The sequence below is a fragment of the Protopterus annectens genome, chromosome 9.part0 (assembly GCF_019279795.1).
Source record: "Protopterus annectens isolate FY-2018-M chromosome 9.part0, PAN1.0, whole genome shotgun sequence".
Taxonomy (NCBI): Eukaryota; Metazoa; Chordata; order Ceratodontiformes; family Protopteridae; genus Protopterus; species Protopterus annectens.
The window spans coordinates 444544217-444569996 of record NC_056743.1 but is presented as its reverse complement, the minus strand read 5'-3'; the positions used below and the strand labels follow the sequence as shown (position 1 = coordinate 444569996).

The following is a 25780-nucleotide window of genomic DNA, read 5'->3' as shown; positions in this document are numbered from 1 at the left end:
TGAAATTGATCATTTTTTTCTTTATACTGAGGTATCATTCTTGGTGAGGGCAGGATGCTACTCAGGGTCAGGGTCATACCAGTCTGGGCTACATGATCAGAGAGCTCTTCCATGTCTCATTTTATGTAGTCCAGGGAGGTACGTCTCAGGTCATTCACACCAACATGAACAATGACAGAGTCATATTTGTACTTGTTCTGGAGTGACCTGAGTGCTTGTGTTATGTGGTGGATTCTGGCTCCTGACAGGCAGCTAACAGTGACCTTCTGCTTGTCCAGCCTAGTGAGTGGGACGCCAGTGTGCCTGACTATAGAGTCACCTATTACTAGTGTGTTAGGTATGTTATTTCGCCTTAAGGGCTGTGATTGTGCGTTACACTGATTTTGTGTTTTACGTGTTGTCTGGTTTGTGACAGGAAATGCAGGTTGTTTGAGTGTCTGCTTTGGAGGTCTCTGATGCTTTTGCAGGTTTTTATTTAGAGCCTCCGAGTATGATTTTGTCTATTTATGTGTATTTATTGCCAGTGCTGTTTTAGTAGGTCTGTGTGCAGCTGGAGTTGTGGTGCAAGTGTTAACCTTCTCCTCTTGACTGTCTGTTCCAGTCTTGGGTGGAGACAGCTTAGCTTCCAGTTTGGCTGTATAATTGCATCTCTCGCATATGTTAGTGTTTTGTGGTAGGAGGAGAGGGTTGTCTGTGTACATGAGGCAGTTGTAACATTGTCTCAGGATACCCAGATTCACCAGCTGGACTGGAGAGTGCACCTGAAGTTGCCCTTTGGTCATGCCTAAATACTAGGGTGAGCTGCTTAGTCGCTTGGTTGGTGAGGGGTGAATAAAGAGCCTTGCTCTACTGGGCAATCAGTGTCAGGGTATATTAGTGCTTGCTATTATATCTGAGCAAGTGTTGGGCTGTAAGATGCTTTTTGAGTGCTTAGGTTGAGAGTTAGACTAGTTTCAAGGAAAAAACTAAAGAGGAGACTTAGTGGAGCCGGCAATAATTTAACCGTAGCTAACCGGCACTGCCCAGTGTGCAAAACTGTGAAAACACGTTTTTTAAAGTAAGGAAATGAAAGAGATAGAAATTAGCCCAAAATGGCCAATAAACTACTAACTTCTGGGCTGGAACCACTCCTCCAGGGACAGATAGGTTGCTCAAAGCTCCCTTCTCTCACAGGTGAACAGAGAAACTTCCTTCTATCCAAGTAAGGTATGGGCAACTTAGAAACTAGTACCACAGCCCTGAATTCAGCACTAGCTTGAAAACTGGACTATACTAGCTTAGAAAGGCGGGAAACAAGGAATTTTTTTGTTTTTTCTGAAAAGATAAGGTAAAAACAGTAAAAAATACACTTAAAACAGCTTTAAACTACTACAAACGATCAGAAAAGGCTATCGCACTTTAGTGTGTAGCCTACAACAGTTAAACAAATTATTTAAACAAAAACAACTTTTTAAAAGTGCAGGCAGTCAAATAAGTACAATATGTGAAAAAAACAAGCTTTTAAATCACAATAAACGCTGGAAAATCTGCGTTTAGGTGGAAAACAGTTAAGTACAGCAAGAAAGTACAGAAAACTGATACATAATCACTCCACAGTCTCTCTCCTAAGCTAGAAGGCTTGTATCAGTTTAAGGTTTTCAAGTACCCACTAGGTTAGTTTAAATACAATATGTTATATATAACTATTATGGTGTACCATCATCTATTTAAAGCTTTTAATTTTAATATGGTGCTAATATTTGCCAACTTAGTTCGGCTTTGTCTATCATAAGTTCCCAAGGTCCACCTCTTTCAGGGACTTTTATTTGCTGCAACACTGAGAACCTAAATTCAAGATCTCTACATTCATGCACATGCCTAGCAAGTGCATTATTGACGTTTCCTTTCCTTATTGCATATATATGCTCATATATCCTTTCTTTTAGCATACGTGTGGTTCTGCCAACATAAAAAGCCAAACATTGTTGACATAATGCTACGTATACCAACCCTTTAGAATTACAATTGTACTTTCCATTCATAGTATACATTTTACCTTTTATTACTGAAGAATGGCCTTCATGAATGTAGCTGCAATAATTGCACCTACCACACTTGTTCATGCTGCCTTGCTGTGACCTATGTGACTTTGCTTATTCCTTTCCAGTAAAACTTTTAAACTGGTATCCTTCCTAGTAGCTGACATACACACACACACACTTGAGAAAGGCTGGCACAGGTTTACTAGCTATGCCCCCTTTCACCCAGACTATAAGGTAGTTTTGACTGCCACCAACTACTCCTTATCAGCTACTTTAAGGCCCTTAACAAAGGGTGTCCAATCTTACTGTGCAATGTTATTAATCCAAATGGTAGTTTGACCAAGAGCAAGGCTATTAGGAGTGGCCTGCACAGTGTCACCAACAAGATATCCAAGTATCTCTAGACAGACCAGCCACAACCGAAAGGTTTAAATACATTTAATAATAAATAATAAAAGAACAAGAAAATACTCAGTAAACAATCACAGTTACTTCAGAGTTCAAAATCACAGGAAATATTTAAAACAACATTGCAAGACAGTCTCAAACAAATAAAGAAAAACAGCTAAATTAAGCTCAGCTATATTTCTGACTATATCTAGAGAATTACTATTATTGTAGTTAAATTACTTACAGAGCAAGCAAGGCAGATGTGGTGAATCGATCTTCCAGCTGATGTAGTCAGGTCAAAGACAAATACAGAATACTAAATCTCTCTCTCAGAGAGTTCTTAAATTAATATCCCAATATTATTGTTGGGATGAATGACATCATTTCTTGTCATCCGACTTCAGCTCCCAGGTTCAAAAATAACAGCATTTAGCACCTACCTGTGAGCATACATAAACAAGGATTTCTCTTAAATCTATAGCAGATCCTAGAGGTCATAAAACAATAAACACTTACAAGACAATACAAAAAACTTCTAGTTCTAGACATTGTGTCTGTTTTTACACTGAAACTGAGAGATAACATCCTTTGTTTATGGCCCAGCCATAAAGTAACTTAATTTCTTCTGAAGTTTTGCAAGATAATATCCTGTGTTCTAGTTCCCCTGTTAAAATATACACAGTTAAATGGTTACAACAGTGTATATACATTTCTGCTCAGTACTTTACCAAATATCTCTTCAGCACACGTCTATACAATATGACATACAGTTGTAATACATTTGCAGCACAAGCATATGAATCATGTTGATATTCACAAATTACATAATTATTTAGAAAATTTCCAGACAGCTGTGCTTGTAGGATCCCTCTTTGTTACACTTCTATATAAATTATGTTAACATTCACAAATGACATATTATTTACAAAATTCCAGCTAGCTGGCCTGGAAGTATCTCCTTTCGTGACAGTGGCTTGCAAGCTTTCCCATAGCATTGCTACACAGCCCATGTGCACATGTTTAGTCTCATGCCTACTACTTGCTCAGCAGTTCTCTTTGTGTTAGTCCAGAATGCAACTAAGGAATCTCTTCCTCCACTGGGCTTGCCATTTTCGCAGGTAGATTTTCTAATTACAGGTGCTTTGTGGTGCAAAATTCCAGCTTGTGAACTGATACTTGCTTTTGGGCCACATTGAGTTACAAGGCATATCCGAAGCAGCCTTAGTGAGTTTGCAATAGATATATTTCCATGTCCCCGGACATGTTCTCAGTGAAGCCACTGAATATTTTCCCTGGAATTCAGAAATGCTTACCACAGGTAAGAAGCCTAACTAGCCTGATCTGCAAGGGCATGGAATGGATTATCATGGACCTCATTAACAAGAACATTGGCAACCTCCACACACTTGATCCAACCCAGTTTGGCTTCGTCAAGGGGAGGTCATGTTTGCTAAATTTGGTCGACTTTTCTTTGAGACAATCACAAAAGCCATGGATGAGGGGAAGACGGTGCACACTGCCTACCTTGACCTGGCCAAAGCCTTTGACACTAGTCCCCATTTGGGCATAATAGATAAATTCTCTCAGCTAGGCATCAATCCATATTTTATCAGACGGTTAGCAAACTGGATCACTGATAGAACCCACCTAGTCAAAATAGGGAAAGCCACCTCAAGGAGTAGACCTGTAACAAGCGGCATACAGGAGTGTTCGGTCCTGGGGCCTCTGTTATTTGGGATATACTTTTCTGAGTTACAGACCAAAAACAGTGGGCTATGGCTGACCAAGTGTGCAGATGACTGCAAGCTGGGTGCTGTCATCAATGCCCCTAGTGATGTGGACATCCTCCAAGGGAGTCTCACTCAGACAAATGACTGGTGCCAGAAACATGGCCTCAAGCTGAATACCAAAAAATGCATCATCATCATCCCCTTTGGGGAGAGTGACGTCCCCACAAATTATCACATTAATAACAATGTCCTAAGCACACAATCAGTCGTGAGGGAGTTAGGCACCCAGGTTGACAGCAACCTGATTTTTGATCACCATGTTGCTTCCACTGTACAAAAAGCCTTCTACATGGCCCACCTCATAAGTAAGGGCATCTCATCCAGAGACAAGGAGGTCATAATATCCCTGTATTCTTCCCTTATAAGGCCCATTAGAGTACAATGCCCTATTCAGCATGTACCTCTCAAAGCACATGAACCTACTGACCAATAAAATTAGCTCTAACTTTACACCTTATCTCCCTTCTCTTTGTCCCTGAAGATATATCTGAAAGTGGCTCGCCTCCAGCTATTACACCAGACCTAAAAGTGCTATTAAAAGCTAAAAATACTGCATTGATGGGTACTGACAATATACCTGGATACATCTTAAATAGCATGAAGCACAATTTAGCCATACCCCTAACAACACTGTTGAATCTCAGCCAACATACAGGTTTTGTACCAAGAAGAAGGAGAACAAAGTACAGTTGTGTACACTTACCATAAATGTAGATGTTCGAGTGTATTCACTGTTGCAGTCATTACATTTGGGTTATCTGCTTACAGGTAGCCCTCAGTCGGCCTGATTAACAAAGTCTTGGGTCCTGTGTCAGGTTGCTGTTCCTTCTTCCATGACGTGAGGTCGTCAGGGGTATAAAACATGCAGCCGACACCATTACATCAGTTTTTTCTTGCCCCAGATGTCAGGTGCCCCCATAATGGGAAGCAATAAAATAAAAGAGTACAATGATATACCTCCAAAAAAAAGCAAATACACCAAAAAGCTTTTAAGCATAGTAAAGGAAAGTGGAGGTATAACCAAAAGAAGTTAGGGGGCTGGAGGGAGGGTAACCAGGACTGTAACAGTGAATACACTCGAACATCTACATTTATGGTAAGTGTACACAACTGTACTATGTTCTTAGTGTTTCACTGTTGCAGTCATTACATTTGGGTAGATTCCCAAAGCTATGGTTGGGAGGAGAAATTTAAACAACATTAGGACCATCTATAAGGCCTTGCAATACTGCAGTGGCAATGCCAGCTCTGGATTTAGAGAAAATTGGCAAATGATAATGCTTGGTGAAAGTATGTACAGAACTCCAGGTAGCAGCCTCTAGGATGTCCCTGGTAGGGATGCCTATGAGAAAGGCTGTAGAGGTAGATGCAGCCCTAGTGGAGTGAGGTCTGATCCTCTGGGGGATAGGTTTTCCATGGTGCTTATAGCAGAAATGAATGCAATGGCCTATCCATTTAGAAATGGTTTGCTTTAAATAGCCTTCCCCTCTGCCGCTGCAGCAAATGCCACCAGCAGTTGTTCAGATTTCCTTTGAGATTTAGTCCTGTCCAAGTAGAATCTAAGTTGTCTGTGCACATCTAAGGAATGCAGTATCCGTTCCCCTTTGTTCTGTGGATTGGGAAAGAAGGTTGGCAAATGAATGGACTAATTAAGAGCCACACTGGATACCACCTTGGGCATGAAGGATGGATTGGTTCTGCGGGACACCCTGTCTGCATGAAAGATGATGAAAGGCTCCACTGCCATAAGGGCCTGTAATTCAGATACCCTTTCAGCTGAAGTGATTGCTAAAAGGAAAGCTGTTTTCCAAGAAAGAAATTTTAAGTCCGCAGTAGCAGCTGGCTCGAAAGGAGGTAGAGCAAGTTTCTCCAAAACAGGATGAGGTTGGAGCTCTCCTGGGTGGTCTCTAATTTTTGGCCCCTCTGAGGAACTGCTTGAGCAGTGGATGAGAGAAGAGGGGAGGTTTTGTGTCATAATGAGCTGAAATGGCTGAGGCATGGATTTTAATGGAGGAAAAAGACAGGCCCTTGTGAAGCATCTCAGTTAAGTATTGTAAAATCTGTGGTAAATTGGGCACTGCTGTGCTCATCCCTTGAGATTGGTTCCAGGCACAGAATATTTTCCATTTTTCAGCATAGGATTTTCTAGTACTAGGCCTCCTTGCCTTTAAAATGATATCCATCACAGGTTTACTGAGGGATGGTAAAGGAGAGATTAAGTAATTAGCCAGGCTGCAAGGTTCAGTGTTAGAAGCTGAGGGTGCAAAATCTGGTTCTCCTGCTGGGACAACAGGTAAGGAGTCTGAGGCAGGTGCCATGGGGATAACAGTGACACACTGCGCAGGAGGGGGTATCAGTGCTGGCGTGGCCAGTCTAGAGCAATCAAAATCATCCTTGGTTTGTCCTATTTGATTTTTAGTAGTACTTTGGAGAGCAGAGGCAGAGGGGGGAAGGCACTGACTGATAGGTTTTTCCAGCTGAAGGACAGAGCATCCACTTTCCAGGCTTGTTTGTGGGGAGTCCTTGTGCAAAATTTGTCCAATTGGTAGTTCTGGGGGGAGGCGAATAGGTCTATATCTGGGCTCCCCCATTTGCTTGTCAACATGTTGAAAATCCATGGTTCCAGTTTCCACTCGTCCATGAGGTTTCTGCTTAGTCCGTCTGCCAGTGTATTTAATTTTCCTGGCAGGAATTGAGCTTGTTGGTGCACTTGGTAGCTCAAGGCTGTGTTCCACAATGCCATGGCTAGTCTGCAGAGGGGGTAAGAATGTGTACCCCCCACTTGTTTATGTACCACATAACATTGGTGTTGTCCGTCTTTACCATTAGTTGTCCTGGAAGAATTTGATCCTTGAAGGCTGTCAGAGCATTCTGTACAGCTAACATTTCTTTTTGATTGATATGCAGGTGCATTTGACTTGGGCTCCATTTGCCCTGAATGCACTTCCCTGCCAGGTGAGCCCCCCATGCATAGTCTGGTGCGTTTGTTAAGAGTTTGGGCAGCAGGGGGTGGTGTGAAAGGTAGTCCCTTGTTTTTGTGGCAGGCCTCTGCCCAACAAAGGAACTCTAGGCGTAGGCAAGGTATAATAGGAATCATTGCTTCTAGATCCTGGGAATGTTGACACCATAGGCTTTTTAGATACCACTGTAGTTTCCTCATATGCAGTCTTGCATATGGAATTAGAAGAATGCAGGAGGCCATGAACCCCAAGGCTTGCAGTATTTGTCTTGCAGATAGTAGGGTTTTTGTGGCCACTTGTTTGAAGTAGGTTGTCAAATTAATTTGTTTCTCTGGCGTGAGGTAAGCCATCTGGGAAGTTGTATTCAAGCTTGCTCCCAGGAATATAATTTGTTGACAGGGTACCAGGTGAGATTTCTTTTTGTTTATGGTGTACCGCAGACAAGTTAGAACCCTTTGTACAAAGGCCAGATGCTGCAAAAGTATGTCCTGACTTTCTGCCTGAATTAGACAATTGTCCAGATATGGGTATATTTGAATATTTCTTTGCCTGCAAAATGCAGTAACTGGAGCTAGACACTTTGTGAATACCCTGGGCACAGCAGATAAGCCAAAGGGCAGTGCAGAGAACTGATAATGTGTGTAGCCTGCTTTGAAGTGAAGGTATCTTCTGCAATATTCCCTGATTAGGATGTGCAGGTATGCTTCTTTTAAATCTAGTGTTGCCAACCAGGCATCTCTGCCTAGCATAGGAAGCAATTGGTGAAGAGTCAGCATCTTGAATTTTGGATTCTCCAGAAAGGTGTTTAGAGTAGACAGGTCCAGGATAGGACACCATAAATTGTCTTTTCTGGGTACCAGGAAAACTCTCGAGTAGAAACCTTTTCTCTTTTCCTCTTCTGGTACCAACTGAATAGCCCCCATGGTTAAGAGAGAAAGTACTTGTTTTTGGGCCTCTGCCCACTGATTTGGGGGTAGGCCCAGCCACCAGTTTCGTGTTGGCAACATGTGGAAATCTGTATCCCTGGGACACTATATTTAAAACCCATTTGTCCTGGGTAATGAGCTCCCAGTTATTTGCATGAAGAGCAATCCTTCCAATCAAAGGGGCAGTCAGTTGATAAGTGCTTGGAAATTTTAAAAGGAAGTCACTGAGGCAGTTTACCATGGGGGGAGACTTATTACTCCCAGATTTGGAAGTGGAGGCCCCCCACTGCTTAGTCCTGTGCATCTCCTGGGACTGAAACTTGGGGTTTCTGCTTTGTCTTGGTTTGGTTTGAGAAGACCTGGAAGGGGCTGGAAAGGACCAATTTTTATAGGGCCAGTGCCTACTAAATCTAGAAGGCTGAACTTGTAAGAAATCTTTAACAGTTTGCATAGATTTAGCTTCATCTTCCATCTTTTTAAGAACTTCCTCAGCCTTGTTGCCAAACAGGCGGTCCTGATTTAAGGGAGCATCCAACAATTTAGCTTTAACATGATCAGGTAAAGATTGCTCCTTAAGCCAAGCATGCCTTCTGATCACAGACCCAGTAACAGCAGCCCTGCAAGAAGCCTCTAATGAATCAAAACCACATTGCAAAGTATGTTTTCCAACCTGTTCAGCAGAATGTATTAAATCCTGTAATTCTTTATTTTCCACACAGTCAGGAATCAACATCATTTTCTGTTTAAGCAATCCAATAACATGTTGCTGATACCATATGAAACTGGCAGTTTAAAGCCCCAATGGCCAAGGTTCCAGAAGTGTAAACCTTCTTACCCCATCTATCCAGCGCCCTAGAGTCTCTATCAGAAGGGGTAGGATTTTTAGCAGTAGAAGCCTTAATGCCCTTGGGCCCCTGTGAAATAGTCTCTGGATCCGCAATAGGATTTTTAAAAAGGAACTTGTGTGACTCAGGGACCCTGTAGTATCTGTCAGGTTTTCTGGGAGCAGTGGCCAAACTAGATTCCGAAAAGGCATCATCAACAATGTCTACTACAGGAGGAATAGCTAAAGGCCTATGCTGAGGCAGAAGTAAGAAATCCCTGAGCCTCTTTTTTGAATCAGCAAAATCCTGGCTTTCAGAGTGGAAATGCTCCCTTAGAGTATGCAAGGTCTCACCAAAAGAAAAATCCTCTGGAGGGGAAGAAGAGGGAATAGAGTCCTCTGCATCAGAATCTTCATAAGTAGATAAGGGCAAATCCAGATCATCAGAAGAATCAGAAAAAACAGAATCCTGGTCAGAAAATTCATAAACAACTTCAGTCCTAGGTCTCTTAGAAGGGGGAGGGTTGGCTATCCCTGATTAGAGTTATTAGATCTTCAGCCATTCTTATCATTTGTTTTTTAGGCATAGAGGCCTGAGCATCGTTTTTTTTAGGCATGGTTCGAGATTTAGGCCTAAGTGAAGAAGGAGGCATTGATTTAATATGCAAGTCCATAGGCCTGAATACACCCTAAGAAGCCGGTGCCTGCACAGCGGCTCCAGACCCATCCAAGGTAGAGGCATCTGCGGGTTCCATAGTTGAAACATCTCACGGCATATCAGACTCCGAATGGGTCTCAATAGAGACCTACAAATCAGAAGTAGTGGGTATAAGGGGCTGCGAAAGTGCCTCAATGCGAACTGGCGACTGGCTTAGGAGAAGCGTCATTGGCAGTTTTGGACCTCGGCGGCCTGTCTCTTTCTTTATCTTTGCATTTTTTTGGAATCCTGGGAGTCAGATAGCTCACCAACAACATTTCTGGATAATAAAACCGAAATATTTAGAGGCGAAAATATACCGACGAAGGATATTGTGCTGATTAAATAAAGCACAAAACCGACAGCAAGGTATGTCGTGGTCAGGGCCTAGGCAAGGAATACAGTACGAATGAAAGTCTTTATGAGGTATTTGCTTTCCACAAGTAATGCAAGTATTAACTTTTACTGACATCGGTAAGGAGCAAGAAAAAGTTTCCCCAATGGGGTACTTAGCTTTAGTTGAAGACTTCGGTTCTGAAACTCGTAAATGAAAATTTCAGAAGTCGGCCGACCGGCACTTGCGAACTGCTTCTGCTTCGGGTACCGCACGGCAAGAAAGACTGATGTAATGGCGTCGAATGCATGTTTTATACCCCTGACGACCTGACGTCATGGAAGAAGGGACAGCAACCAACACAGGACCCAAGACTTTGTTAATCAGGCCAACTGAGGGCTACCTGCAAGCAGATAACCCAAATGTAATGACTGCAATAGTGAAACACGAAGAACATGTAGTCATTCCCTTGCATAAGGAAGGTCTTCCTCAGACCCAGGCAATTACAAACCCATAAGACTGATCAAACTCATATGCAAAGCCATGGAAAGACTTATCCTAAAGTTAATCAATCAGGACACAGGGAACCTCCAAACAATGACTCCATCAAGGGCAGGTCATACTTATTCAACCTGGTTGATTTGTTTGAAAAGGTGACCAAAGTAGTGGATGAAGGCAAAATGGTACGTATCGCATACCTTGACCCAGACAAAGCTTTTGACAGAAATCCCCACTCAGGCATAGTAGACAAATTAAATAAACCAGAAAAAAATCCTACATCCTCCACTGGATTGCCAAATGGCTCACAGATAGGATGCAGATCATCAAAATAGGGGAAGTTACTTCCACAAAGAGAAAAGTTATCAGTGGAGTCCCCCAGGGTTCTGTACTGATGCCCCTCCTGTTTGGCATCTACTTTACTGAAGTAGTAACCAATACCAAAGTGCTCCGGCTGGCTAAATGTGCACATAACTGCAAGCTACTGAATCCCAAAATGACTTAGTCATCGAGCAGGAAGGTTTATCTCAAATAAATAACTGGTGCCAAAATTATGGACTATTATATATGCATTATTATATCCTTTGGGAAGTCATCTACCCCACGGGACCATCACATTGACAATGCGCACCTAAGTGTCGACTCTGTTGTTTGGGATTTGGAAACTTATGTGTACAGTGACCTAACTTCTGACCAAATTATGTCTACTGTTGTAAGAAAGTTCTTCTATATTGCACAGCTTACGAACAAAGAGATTGTGTCTAGATCTAGGGATGTCATTGCTCCTTTTAATTAACCCTCATTAGGCCAATCGTTGAATATTATGCAACAAGTGGAACACCCAAAGAGATACCTTATAAAAGGATATAAAGCCTAAAAATGTCCTACATGGACCAACTGAAAAGCCCTTCTACTATAGTCTGTATCCTACAGACTGCTAAGAGGTTCATAAGTAGGTACTAAGCTATTGGCCCAAGGACCTAAGTAAGCCTAGCCAACAAGGCTCCCTGGCATACGCCACCCAAGAAAGTTATTTTCCTGTGCTCCTCAGAGCCAAAGAAGTGATCCCCGGGGTGTATTTCCTATTTCCCATCCACTCATCAAAACTTTTCTTGAAGAGTACTAATGAGGAATTTTGCTTGACCTAGATGGGTATCTTTTTCCAGAGTATGGGAAATCTCTGGGGCAGGAATCTATCCCTCCAGCATGTCCTGTTTATTGTGGTGACAATGTTTAGGTCCCTACAGCGTGTAGCTCAGAGGGATTGGGATTTCTTTAGGTGTAGCATGTCCAACAGCTCTGGGTTTGACATATGTTAGGCAGAGATCACCTCGGAGTAGGCGATATGCTATGGAGTAAAGCTGGAGTTTTTTGAGATGGTCAGTGTAGGGCATCTATTTGAGGCCAGTAATCCTCTTTGTGAGGTACTTCTGTGGCCTTTCCAGCTGCTGCAGATGTCTTGTGAGGTACATTCCGAAAGGGGTGTTGTACTCTATAATGGGTCTAATGTGTGTTGAGTAGAGGGGAATAATGACCTCTTTTCCTGGATGAAAACCCTTTTGTGATGAGGTGTCCACTATCTGGCATACAAAATCCTCCAACCCATTAGTGATGGATTTACTGCACATCAGCAAGTCAAATGGCATCAAAAATACTCAGTATGGGGATCTAAACCTCTTTTGCAACATTAACAGGTTTGGAGGGACAGGTATATCTTGCAGAGGATAATGCTACTGTGCAACAGACTCCTCCCCCCCATCCATATTAAACAGAGTTCATCCCTGTCCATATTAAAGCGCAACTTCTATCTATAGATGGGAAAAAGAAAACTTATCCCAGTACCGCCCCCTGTACTACTAATGGAGAGAGGCAACTCCTAAATGCTATATCCCATCCATGGGTCCCTTCAAATTTTCTATGGTATAATCCCAGTTATTGTCTTTAGGGGTAATATATAATTATCAATCAAGGGATGGATAAGACCAATCTATAACTAAATTGGATAGGTCATTTTGAACATAAAAAGGGAAACTGGCTAGGCTTAAAATGGACTGCAAGGGCAGCTAGCCTAGTACTTACCTATGAACCTGTTAACAGCCTACCTCTGCATGCATGGCCACATGTGGTGACAGTGAGGGCTCCACCCTGTCTGCATTCTCCCACAGAGAACAATCACGAAAGATGGAAGTTCTCTGGTCCACACTCTGAATCTTTTTGGCACAAACCAGTTAAGGAAATTAAAAGCCAATTTTCTTCTAAATTTGAATACAATCTCTACTTTGAACATTTGATTTCTATAAGAAAAGAGTGCACACACTATAACTTGTGGTTCAGGTATAGGAAGTCACAAAATGGGAATGGAACGTGCAGGCTGGAAGTGTAACTCTGCATATGTAACAATGGTTGTGCAGCTACAAAATAGCTGTCCTATGCCAGACAATAAATAAACATTTAATTAAGATGGTTGCCAACATGCATCAATGAGAAGGAAAGTGGCATGTGACATCAGCTACCTGGGCAGTTCTCAGTTATAATTCACAATTTTAATGCTAAATATTTGGAAATCGGTGTGCAAATTCAAATGTGTTCTGTACTCAAACAGCATGCAGAATACGCTCACTCTACTTTCCATAGTCTACATTTGTGTGACTTCAGGATGTAAAATATGCTGCACACAAAACTTACCATACTCAAGTTTGGCTCTGCCTGCTCCAGAGACACTACTTCTGAGCCCCACTGAAGTAACATATAATGTACATGATCCTTAAAACCCTGAGTCAAAGTCTTCTCTCAATAAGCCTCTTCCTTTGATGTGCATTTCACCCCATCATCCCCAAATCTTCTGTTAACAACAAGCTCATTGAAATTTCAGCCTTCCGTTTCCCCCCGTTGTTAACCTATATAGTCCAAAAATACACAAAGCAGAACGGTTCAATAAAGGCAGTCTTCCTGCACTGTGGGTACCACCAATAATTCCAGTCCAAGTCGTTCAAAGCCATTCAAAAACCTTTTATTACCATAAAACAAAACAAGATTTAGTGCTTTGCCTCCCACGGAGACCTCTTCAGAATCAATTAATGAATGCTTCCATCACTCATTTATATGAAAACCAATTAAGAATAATTGAAAGCAATAAAACAATGAATCCAAAATCACAATCTTATTAACTAACCGATTGATATGCTTTGTGAATTAAAAACAGAATGTTACAAATGAGATATCCAGAATGTGTGTGTGTGTATATATATATATATATATATATATATATATATATATATATATATATATATATATATATATATATATATATACTATTAGTAAATAAATAACTAAATATTTACAATAAAAGTTTGCAATAAATGTGGGCACAAAATAAATGTGTGGATAACCTAAGAACTGGATTTAGATATAAAAAATATTCTAGTATAAATATAGATATAAATATAGATATAAATAGGAGTGTAAAATCTATATAAAATCTATATAAGTCTGGACACAAAATGGGAGATTTTCAAACCACATAAAAAATATATAAAAACATGTAAAAAATATATATAATATAATACATCTATGTAAAAAATCTAATTGTTAAGAGTAGAAAAGTGAGTATATGTATATATAAAAAATATATATGTATATAAATATAGAATCATACATCTTATATATTGTTTTTGTATTGTTTTTTGTTTCTGTTGTTATTTTTTGATTTTTTGTATTTTTTTTTATGTCTTTTAGGATCTTGAGATAATATTTTAAGGGCTGGTGTGATAGAAATATGGTCATTTAAGCCCTTTCCACTGCATGCATCCAGTTTTAACTGCCAAATCATTTCTCTATACCCTAGTTTTGTCTCCCAATCTCCCCCTCTTTCAAAAGGTTCCACTGCCTCCAGGACCCAAAATTTGAAATTGGCATCATGACATATAAGTGAGTGTCTATAGAGAGCATTGTTTTCATTTTTGCGATTGATGTCCCTAATATGTTCGTAAATCCTTTTCCTTAAATGTCTTTCCGTTTTACCTATATAGAAACTCCAACAGGATTTGCAATAAGCCAGGTATACAACTCCCTTTGTATAGCAACTGCTATATTTCTTTGCCCTTAATGTTGTTCTTAAACTGGGGACTTTCAATTCCTTTTCTCCTGCAATGAAAGGACATTGGGGGCACCTATCACACCTAAAAGTGCCTCTTTTATTGCAGGTGAAAACTGATTTTTCCTTTTCTACTTCTTTTTTCTTTTCCAAAATATTTTTCAAATTTTCGTTTCTCCTATAACTATAAGTCAATATATTCTGGAAAACCGTGACTCTAGTGGGCATGGATCTAAACATATCCCATGTATCGTTTATGCATTTTTTGAGCCATCCCATGCCTTTATAATAAGTAAGAGTCAAAAAAGGTAATATTTTCAACTTATCGGTATTGTTATCCCCTTTGTTTTCGTTTGTCTGAGTCACTTCTGTATTATAATCAGTTTTTAGTAAAGGAATATATTTAGTGCCCCATCTATCAATCACAAACTCTTTTATGGCTTGTGTTAATTCGTGGGGGTACCCTCTTTGGTGAAACATACTCTGTAATGTGTCTAATTCTCTGGGAAAATTTTCCCTGTCTGTTGTCATCCTGGCAACTCGGATCATCTGTCTCTTGACTACATTCTTTTTCAACTGAATGGGGTGATCACTATCGAAGTGGAGATATGCATTGGAGAAGTTTTCTTTTCGGTAAATAGTAGAATTGTATCTTTTAGCTACCCGATCCTTGTATAATTTTACATCCAGGTAATGAATTTCATTGGCGCATGTCTCATGTGTAAAACAAAGGAAGGTGGTGCTGTTATTAATAAATTCCATACATTTTTCAATAAATGGTTCTGGACCCTCCCATAATATAAATAGGTCATCCAGAAAACGATAACTCTTGATGTATTGAAAAAATTCTGATCCAAAAATATAATGCCTTTCCCAATATAACATAATAATGTTTGCATAAATGGGGGCACATGCTGCCCCCATGGCCACTCCCTCAGTTTGGTGATAGTAATCACCTTGGAAAAATATAAAATGGTTCTTTAACACAAGTTCCATATTCTCTAACACTAATTTAAATTCATCCGGTTGCAAAAGTTTCATCTCTGTCAACATTGTTTCAAACCAATCCATGCCAATAGAGTGGGGTATAACAGAAAATAGGTCCTTGACATCAATAGTAATGAATATAGTACTATCATCGTATAGTGCCTTACTAATTTTTTTGTAAAAAATCCCAGGAATCTACTAGGATATGCTGATATTTGGTGTAGTATCTCTTTAATTTTATATCTATATATATTGCTAGAGGTTGTGTTTTTGAACCTTGGGATGAAACAATGGGTCTCATAGGGGGGGGTCGTGTACACTTTTGTGTATCTTAGGTATACCAAAGATTGCAGGAATAACTGGCTTCTTAACTTTCAAAAAATCATGTAGATCTGAATCAATGAGACCCTGGAACAAATTATCATCTATAATGTAATAAATTTTCCGATAAGAAATATTAATTTCGTTCCTGGAAACAAGGGTGTAGCTTGCATTGTTGTTAAGTATATCAAGCATCTTTTTCGTGTAATCCCATTTGTCCATAAGGACCATACCCCTACCCTTGTCAGGTTTCATCACCCGTATACTGTCATTGCGTCTAAGTTCATCAATGAGCTTAATTTCATCGTAAATTAGGTTTCTCTCATATTGGCCCTTATTCTGGAAATAGTTACTTCTAATTTGTTTAAAAAGAATGTTTTCAAAATTCATAATATGTTGTAAAGGGGGATTATATATATACTCCGTCTCTTTAAAATTCCTTGTCCAAAATTAGGTTCTTCATCTTTAAAAATAACCGTGAAATTAAGTTTCCTTGTAAACATTTTTATATCTACAAAATACTGTCAATACTTGGTTCCTTGTATGGTACAAAGGTAAATCCTTTAGTAAACAGTTTAAAATAGGTCTCATTGACTTTAGTATCTGTATAATTGAAAATATTAAAATTATCCAAAGAATGTATAATGGTAGTGGTCTCCCTGTCTATGTAAGTATTTTCTATAGAAAGTCCATCCGTTAAAATTTCTGTACTAACTTCTTCTACATATGTGCCCTCCTTTTGTTGGAATTGTAATGGTATTCCCCCGCTACCTGGGCATATGACTGTTGTTGGGGGGGCTCGATTCTTTATCCTTTTGGACCTCCTGGGTCCTACCTCTTCTAAAAGGATATTCTCGTCTCTATTGTAAATAAGATCGTGATATTCCCCAAATTTTTTACCAGAATGATGATTCTCAGCCTGCCCCCCCATACTCTACCCACTCATCTCTACTGTGAGAAACTGGATTGTGTGAGGGGAATGAATTGGGTCTATAATAGGGTGCTCTCTGTTGATGATGTTTCTTGTTTTCAAGCATATATGCTGTGCCTGAACGGTATTCATTAATGTCCCACTCTAACTTAGATATTTTTCTTGTTTTGTTTTATGGTAATAAAAGGTTTCTGAACTGCTTTGAACAACTTGGACTGGAATTATTGGTGGTACCCACAGTGCAGGAAGACTGCCTTTATTGATCCGTTCTGCTTTGTGTATTTTTGGTATCCAGTTTTTCTTTTAACCTATATAGTCCCACAAAGCCTGCAGCATTCTGCGTATAGGTCATTTTAAAAGGTCAGTGAATATAATGTTTTTGATGCTCACTTTATATTGATGGGTCTTCCCCTTAGTGTAGTTAGCTGTTGCTTGTGATAACTGTTAGGAGAACACTGGAATTGCTTTGAAATTGAGCTGTGTAATTTGGCTGATTAAGTGATGCATGGAAAATGAAATTAACAGAATTAGTGGTATTTTTCTCATGTAGAGAAATAACACTCAATTTATTGATGACTAACTTGCAATACGACCAATTCCCATGGTAAGATAACAGACTCACTGCTACCTCTCTTTTTCAGTGCACAATTATGGGTCATTGTTACTGGCTTGCCCACACTAGCACTCTCCCATCTATAAGTGAGTCATGTTGTGCGCAGCTGAAAGAAAGGTTGAATAATTTAAAGTCCACATACCTCCCATAACCTAACTGACCGGGTGGCAGTGAAAGTTAATATCATACGTGAAAAGACATGTTTCTGAGAGGAAACTTTCTGCAGTAAGTGCCCTACAGCAAATAATTGCAGCAGATTATGACCAAATGCCTGCTATATAGTGTTAACAACAGGCACAGAGTCATGCATGCTTACTTCACAAATTACTAGCCTTTTAACTCCTTCTGCATCCCTAATAAGCATCCATGCCCCCCATAAGAAAACTGAGATAGTAATACTGCTTACAATATAACTTTAAGCACTGAGCAGCAACCTTTCTCAGGTTGCACAGATATAATCTACCCTATTCAAACCTAATTTGGATGAATGGATCGGAAACTGTAAATTCAGCACTGATTTAGCTCTAATATCCCTCATGGACAGGGGCAACAAGTAAATGTCCCAACATTTCCTTGTTCTGCTTACCTTTCTGTCATTCATTTACAAAATATAAGGGCTAAAGACTACCATGGGAATGCAAGGCTGGGCTTCTTAAGATCTGCATGGATTAGTAAGTGCTATGAACCTGTATGAAAGGAAAGAATAAGAAAAAAAGGTATACATACATTGCAGCTTGTTGACCCTGGTTCAGCCTGTAGTAGTCCATTTTTAGGCTTCGAACTGTATGCCATGCCTGGCCCCATGCCCTACGAAGGTTTGTGTACGGCAGTACCTTCCTCGGATCTTGTACTAGAAATAAAACAAAAAACAGTGCAAGCAAAATTAGAGAAGTTGCAGGAATAGTGGAGATACCAAACTAAGAAAGAAACATCAGCTCTACACTTTGACTATCATATTCAAGACAGAAACTGCATTTGAGAGCTGAAAGAAATTTGCATCATCAATGTAAGTCTTCTAATGCAGTAGATGTATTTTCCATCAATCCATATATAACTATTTTGGATCTCTATTACCTCCTATCCTTCTTGATATTCTTTCATTCTCTCCTTAAGATTTTGTCCCCAATTCTATTGTCTCCTACGTCTTTTAACTAAATGGATAATTTTTTTCCTCACCTTACATATTTTATGTCAAGTAATCGGCTTTACCTTCCCTCATCTTCTGTGTGTATGCTCTGCCCGCTCACTTTAGATTGCATTTTATGTTATTTACATAAATTCCTTCCCTTTCACAGCACTATAATGTTTATCATCCCTACAACAAAAGCAATCGTCATAATTTTCAAACAGCATTTCATCACTGCCTGCCTCCAAAATGGCATTTCCAGGCTTTGCCATAATTCTTTCTCATAAATCTATACATTCTTGACTTACTGGCTACTTCTGGAGGAAGAGTGAGGTTTAAGAGAAGCCAGGAAAAAGGTATTTTATGTAATGTTGGACTGACGAGTTATAAAGAAAGAAAATACAGGTTAATATTTTTTGTTTTCTTTTCTATTAATGTATGCTTGTCTGTGTCATAAGTGATAATTTAATAAACCTGTTAAAAACATTAGGAAAAAAAAACTATAGTTGCACCTCAGCCTACAGACTCACTGTCTATTTCAAAGACCCAGCACAAGCTATGTATTGTTAACAAAGTCACACTACATTGCCTGGTTTGTTATTTTTTTTTCATTTCTAGGCAGTACCACACTCACAACAGATGTATGGGGTAGTTACTTTATCTAGGCAAGGCATACCCTTTTCAGCTGATCATGATAAATTCCCCCTGTACGAGGCAGACATTCCTTTACCATCACTGTTTTCATTGGCTGTGCTAAAAATATTAAGAGACTGTTGACATCTATGTTCCTGCTGATCATCTGAAAGCCATATGTGGTCACAGCTGTGAATGACCAACAGCTCGCATCAAGTAAGAAATAATAACTGAAGATTTGAATAAACATTGGGATTGACTTCACACCTCTTTAAACAAGATATGGTTAACCTTCAAGCTGTTGAAGTACTGCAACCCTCTCTCTGAGAAGTGATGCAGCATCTAGCTAGTAGCCCTGATAAGAAAGCCTGTTCTTATAACCCAATAATATCAGCATAGCTGGAATAATATCCACATCTCTCAGCAACCACAGATCAACTTTATCATATGGACTCATTCCATACATCTAAAGTTCTACCAATTTCATAAATGTCCACCGCTATAAATACCTGGGCTTGATAAAATAACTCATGTCCAACTTTGACAAATTAAACAAGCCCCCCTTCTGTGGAACTCACCCCTGATTACTTCTGGAGGTTTATTCATGGGAATCCCTTGTTAACAAGGAGAAATTAATAGTAGGCACTAAACAGCCTATAATTGCAAAGTACCTTGCTAAGGAAACAGCTCCTATACTTTACAAAGAAAAAAAAAAGCCCCAAACCAAGCATGTCCAAGGGTCAGCTTCCGGTGATTTCTCCTGTCCACCTGGTGAATCTGGGCATACTGGGGCAATGCAGCAATTGTCTCATGTACACAGACAACCCTCTCCTCCTACCACCCAACACTACAACCTGTGAGAGATGCACTTACATAGCCAAAATGGAAGCAAAGCTCTCTCCACCCAAGATTGTGCTAAACAGTCAAGAGGAGAAGGTTAACACCCACACTACATCTCAAGCAACACATAGCCCTTCTAAACCCGCACCACCAACACCCACATATAGCAACACTAAATCCACATATGCAGAGGCCCTTAACTGTAACCTGCCCAAGCAACAAAGACCTCTGAAGCTGAAATGCAAACAAACACCAATCACAACCAATGTGTCACATAGTTCACAACACCAGTGTGCCACCCAGCAACAGCCCCTAAGGCAAGACAATGTACCTAACACTTTAGTCATAGGTGACTCTATAGTCCGGCACACTGATGTCCCTCTCACCAGGTTGAATAAGGAGAAAATTACAGTCAGCTGCCTGTCGGGTGCCAGGATCTGCTACATAACGCATGCACTCAAGTCACTCCACAACAAGTACAAATATGACTCTGTCATTGTCCATGTTGGAGTGAATGACTTGAAACGTACCTCCCTGGACTACATGAAAAGAGACATGGAAGAGCTCTCGGATCATGTGGCCCAGGCAGGTATGACCCTAGCCCTGAGTAGCATCCTGCCTTCGCCCAGAATACCACCACAATATAAGGATAAAATGATTGACTTCAACAATTGGCTAAGCTTATGGTGTCATTCAAAGGGGATCCAGTATCTGTCTGCCTGGGATGACATGATTGACAGACCACGATGCTTTGCCAGAGATGGTCTGCACCTGTCGCCCTGGGATTCAGGTTACTGGCTAAGGCTCTTGCCACCCCTATAGTGCCTTATTAGGCAAACTTCAAAGGACAAAACCACCACCGTAACAGGTACAAGCATGCAAAATCTGAAGGTAATGCTACTCAATGCTAGAAGTCTAAACCTCAAAATGCACTCTCTCGAGGCACTCCTAAAAATGGAGAACATCGATATCTGTGCAGTAACTGAGACCTGGTTCAAGGCTCCAGAGAGCACCCCTGCAATACCAGGCTACAACTCTTACCACACTTTTCGGCCACCAAACCAGGACCGAAACACTAAAAGTGGAGGAGTGTCAATATTCACCAAGGATATTCACACCACCAGGCTAGTTGGCCAACACAATGTGTCTGAAATTCTCCAAGTGCAACTAACACTAGGTAAGACTGCAATCCAAATTGTAGCTTGCTACAGATCCCCACCATACCCCAAGATTCTCACTACACCTTTCTAAACATACTGGAAAATATTAAGATAGAACCAAACAGCCTAATACTGGGTGATTTTAACTACCCTGCCATTAACTGGGAAAACTACTCATGTCCCAACACCTTTGCTTAGCGGTTCTTGGAATTCATAAATTCCAATGCCCTGGATCAACTAATCCATAGTCCCACCAGGGGCTCCAATATCCTAGACCTGGTCATTACTAACATGGGAAATCAATGCTCCATACCTATGGTCACCCCCTCGTTAGTCAGGTCTGACCATAAGCTAATCACCCTTAACATCCACATCCCCCCACCCCACCCCCAGTAAAGAAACCACCATAAAAAACTTCTCCAAAGCCAACTTCATGCTACTCAAGTCAGAAGTGACAAACTTCATAACACCCATGCAGACGGGAATTGAAAGTTCAACTGCTGAATCCTACACTAAGGCACTGTACGAGCACATCCACTCATGCATGAATCGTGCCATCCCAAATAGAACAAAAATGCTCTCATCCAAAAAAAGGAAGCCAATCTGGTGGCCCCTGCCATAAACAAACTTTACAACAAAAGGAATAAACTTTTGCAGAAAAGAGAAAAATCCCAGGATGCAAAAAACTCCCTTACTAGCCTCAGTAAGAAACTAAGATGCCTCATAAAATCCTCCAAAGCTAGTTACGAAAATAAAATTGCCAAAGATTCCAAAGACAACCACAAAGCATTCTATAACTATGTCAAGAATCTAAATGGCAATGCTCAGATCTGCTCTGAGCTAAAACAGAATGGCATTAAATATACTGATCCAAAGGATATTGCCAATATCCTGGCAGATCGATTCAGTGCCAACTTCACCCCCTCTCCCCCCCTAAATGGCCCATCTCAATACCGGAAGATTGCCAAATTCCAGTAATAACGGCCACACAGGTACAAAACGCACTCTCTAAAGCCAAGAATACAGCATCCATGGGACCAGATGACATCCCGGGCTGTGTACTACATGAACTACAAAATGAACTGGCACCTCACCTAAGTGTCATGTTTAATCATAGCCTCACCTCAGGTTTCGTGCCCACTGAGTGGCAGAGCTACAGTTATCCCAATCCACAAGGGGGGATTCACCTTGGATCCCGGAAACTACCGTCCCATCAGTCTGACAAGCCTTATCTGCAAGGCCATGGAGCGTATTATCATGGAACTTATAAACAAAGACATTGGTAACCTTCAAACACTGGACCCCACCCAGTTTGGGTTTGTGAAGGGCTGATCTTGTCTCCTGAACCTGATTGACTTCTTTGAATCAGTCTCCAGAGCCATGGACAAGGGTAAGGTGGTCCACACAGCCTATCTAGACCTTGCCAAGGCCTTTGACACCATCCCCCACTCTGGAATCATAGATAAACTTACTAAGTTGGGCATTAATCCCTATGTCACCCAATGGGTTGCTAAATGGCTTGCTGATAGAACCCACACTGTAAAAGTAGCCGACTCCAAATCCAGCTCCAGACAAGTGACAAGTGGAGTACCTCAGGGTTCAGTCCTGGGGCGCTCTTGTTTGGCATCTACTTCTCTGAAGTACAGGTCAACACTAAGGGACTCTGGCTAACAAAGTTTGCAGATGACTGCAAACTGGGAGCCATTATTGAATCCCCAAATGATGTGGATAGTCTACAAAAGGGCCTTACAGAAACAGATGCTTGGTGCCAGAGCCATGGGCTCAAGCTCAATACCAAGAAATGTATTGTTATCCCCTTTGGGAAAAAACATGTATCCATGAATTACCATATAGGTGGCAGTACACTAAACACAGAAAGTGTGATAAGAGACTTAGGGACACAGGTGGACAGTGGTCTCACCTTCGATAACCACATCGCCACAACAGTCAGGAAATCCTTCTATGTGGCACACCTCATCACGAAGGGCTTTTCATCCAGAAAGGAGGAGGTCATTGTCCCACTGTACTCATCCCTCATTAGACCCATTATAGAATACAACGCCCCATTTGGTATGTACCTCTCAAGACATCTGCAACAACTGGAAAGGCCTCAGAAATACCTCACTAAAAGAATCACAGGCCTAAAGCAGATGCCCTACACTGACCGCCTTAAAAAACTCCAGCTATACTCTGTCGCATATCGTCTACTCAGAGGCGATCTCTGCTTAACATACAAGGCCATGTCAAACCCAGAGCTGTTGGACATGCTACACTTAAAGAAATCCCAATCTGTCAGAGCTACACACTCCAGGGATCTAAACCTTGTCATCACAATAAACAAAACATGCTGGAGGGATAGGTTCCTGACCCAGAGACTCCCCAGACTCTGGAATAGATTGCCCATACATGTCAAGCAGAGTGCCTCTTTGGACCTCTTCAAGAGGAACCTTGACAATTGGATGGGAGAAAGGAAATTCACCCCAGAGATCACGTCAGTCGCCCTGCTAGACAGGGGTCCAGGAAAGTAAATAATGTGGGAAGAAATAGCCAGGGAATTGTTATGGCTAGGCTTGTATAGGCCCTAGGGCTGATAGCCTAGTACCAACCTATGAACCTATGATATGAAAGTCATTCGTGGATGATAGTTGACAAAATCTGCCATAACGTTAAGGGACAAAACATGGGCACAATACCTAAATGACAAATTAACAGTACCGATGATCACATGCAGCTCAGCAGCAAATGCAATAACCCCACCGGGGCCATCCTTGCCCTGGGGAAAGAACTCCACTGCGCCCACCCTGACTACCTACATCCCCCCTCCACAGACAAAGAAACACACCCACAAGCACTCTCGTAAATTGCCCCCCCATTTTTCCACATCCTCTCCTCCTAATACCATCCAGATTATGTCTTCCATTCTTTTTCATTTTCAGACTTTGCCTTATTCATCAGTTTTTTCCTCCAACCCTTTTTAAAAACCATAGCCAGCCAAGATTAAACTGGGAATATCTGAAGTGAACAAGGGCTGTGTGGACCACAAAGTCCCATGAAGCCATAGAGATTTAGATGCTCTAAAGTGCATTTCAGATATTTTTTAACCTTTGGATCCAGTGATTACATGAACAAAAACCTTGAGCAAAGAAAGAAATTACTTTTCACACTCTGTCTTACTCTTCAGCTTTTTCTTTTTGGGATGGCAGTGAAGGAATAAATGACCACAGGGATATATTTCACTTTGCTGCTGTCAAATACATTTCAGCTGTATACCTCCTAACCCTACTCTATAAAGATAACCATTTCTATATATATGTCTAATGTTTGATTACAAGGAAAATGAAAAAAATAATTACAGTAATGTATTCCACCTTTTTGACATCAGACAGTTAACTGCCCCTAGAAAAAAATAATTACAGTAATGTATTCCACTTTTTTGACATCAGACAGTTAACTGCCCCTAGACAAGTTATAGCAACAGTCCAAGAGGAAAGTTAAGGAAACAATGGCCACATTATTGCCAGCCAGCCCCACAGAAACACTAAGTAGTGAACTTCTGTGCACACCTTTGAGCATGGCTGGTTTCAGACTAGATGAGGCTTGGGGCAGTGGTTCAGAATGGGCCCCTCCAATACTAAACACGTGTGAAAATCCCTTTATATAGTTGAGGAGGTTGTGAAGATTGGGGAAAGATGGGTGAAGGCTGCTAGCCTAGTCAAATAGAGTTTGATACATAATTTTATCATTTGTATATATATATATATATATATATATATATATATATATATATATATATATATATATATATATAAATTAAATACAGGGTTGTGTTCTTAAATGAAAGAAAACACTGTAAAATGTGAACTTCAAGATTGTTGCAACATTGCCATCTGCTGTAAGGAAATCTTAGCCAAGCATTTCAAATGTTCTTTGAAGTTACAAATATCTAAATGGTGGTGCTGAAGTGACTGGCTGAACACATTCTTTCTATTGTCTTAACTTAAGGAATAATTGCTAGGGTGTACATGTGAAATGTATTTTATTGTTGTAGTTTCCTGAGCAGATGTTAGATTGCTAAATAATGCGGTTTGTTGGCCTGGGAACTCCAGACTAAATATCAAAATGATGTAATGTGTATACTGGGAAAACCTAAGTGTCAAAATGATGTAATCTGGGAGGGCCTTAGCACAGCTGTTTGTTAGTGAGTTTAAAAATTATTGTTGAGAGAGAGACTGTGAGCATTTTTGTCTTGGACCATCAACCCCAGCACTGCTTATGCTGTATATGTCTGTAAGTAGGATTGTAGCACTGTGTTTTCTCTTAAGAATAGCTAAGGAGTGGAAAGTTAGATTGTGTTTTTTCTTTGACATCAGACCTGTCCTACTGTATTATTTTAAGTTTGTGTGTGATCTCTTGGATATCTTTGTGGTGTAGTAGTATTGTTTTGTGTTTTAATTATTTATTCTTAAATAAATAAATAATTTATTAAATATTTAAAAAAAACTTTACCTGTGGCTAGTTTGTGTAGAGATAAGTAAGCTCTAGAGTACATTGCATATTTATAGAGTTTATTGTAATAAGCCACACTAATAAGCCTTAGACTGAATAGTCACATTACCAATTGGATATTAATATTGCAC

General features: G+C 40.4%; 1 protein-coding gene across 2 annotated transcripts in view; it reads right to left on the bottom strand.

Moving 5' to 3' along the window:
• IKBKB (inhibitor of nuclear factor kappa B kinase subunit beta) overlaps nt 1-25780 on the bottom strand; it is a 1482168-nt gene that overhangs the window by 310584 nt on the left and 1145804 nt on the right. For both annotated transcript variants that reach the window (XM_044082985.1, XM_044082984.1), the window contains one exon: nt 18111-18234. In XM_044082985.1, coding sequence (XP_043938920.1) covers nt 18111-18234 — 124 coding nt within the window. The remainder of the gene's footprint in view (nt 1-18110; nt 18235-25780) is intronic.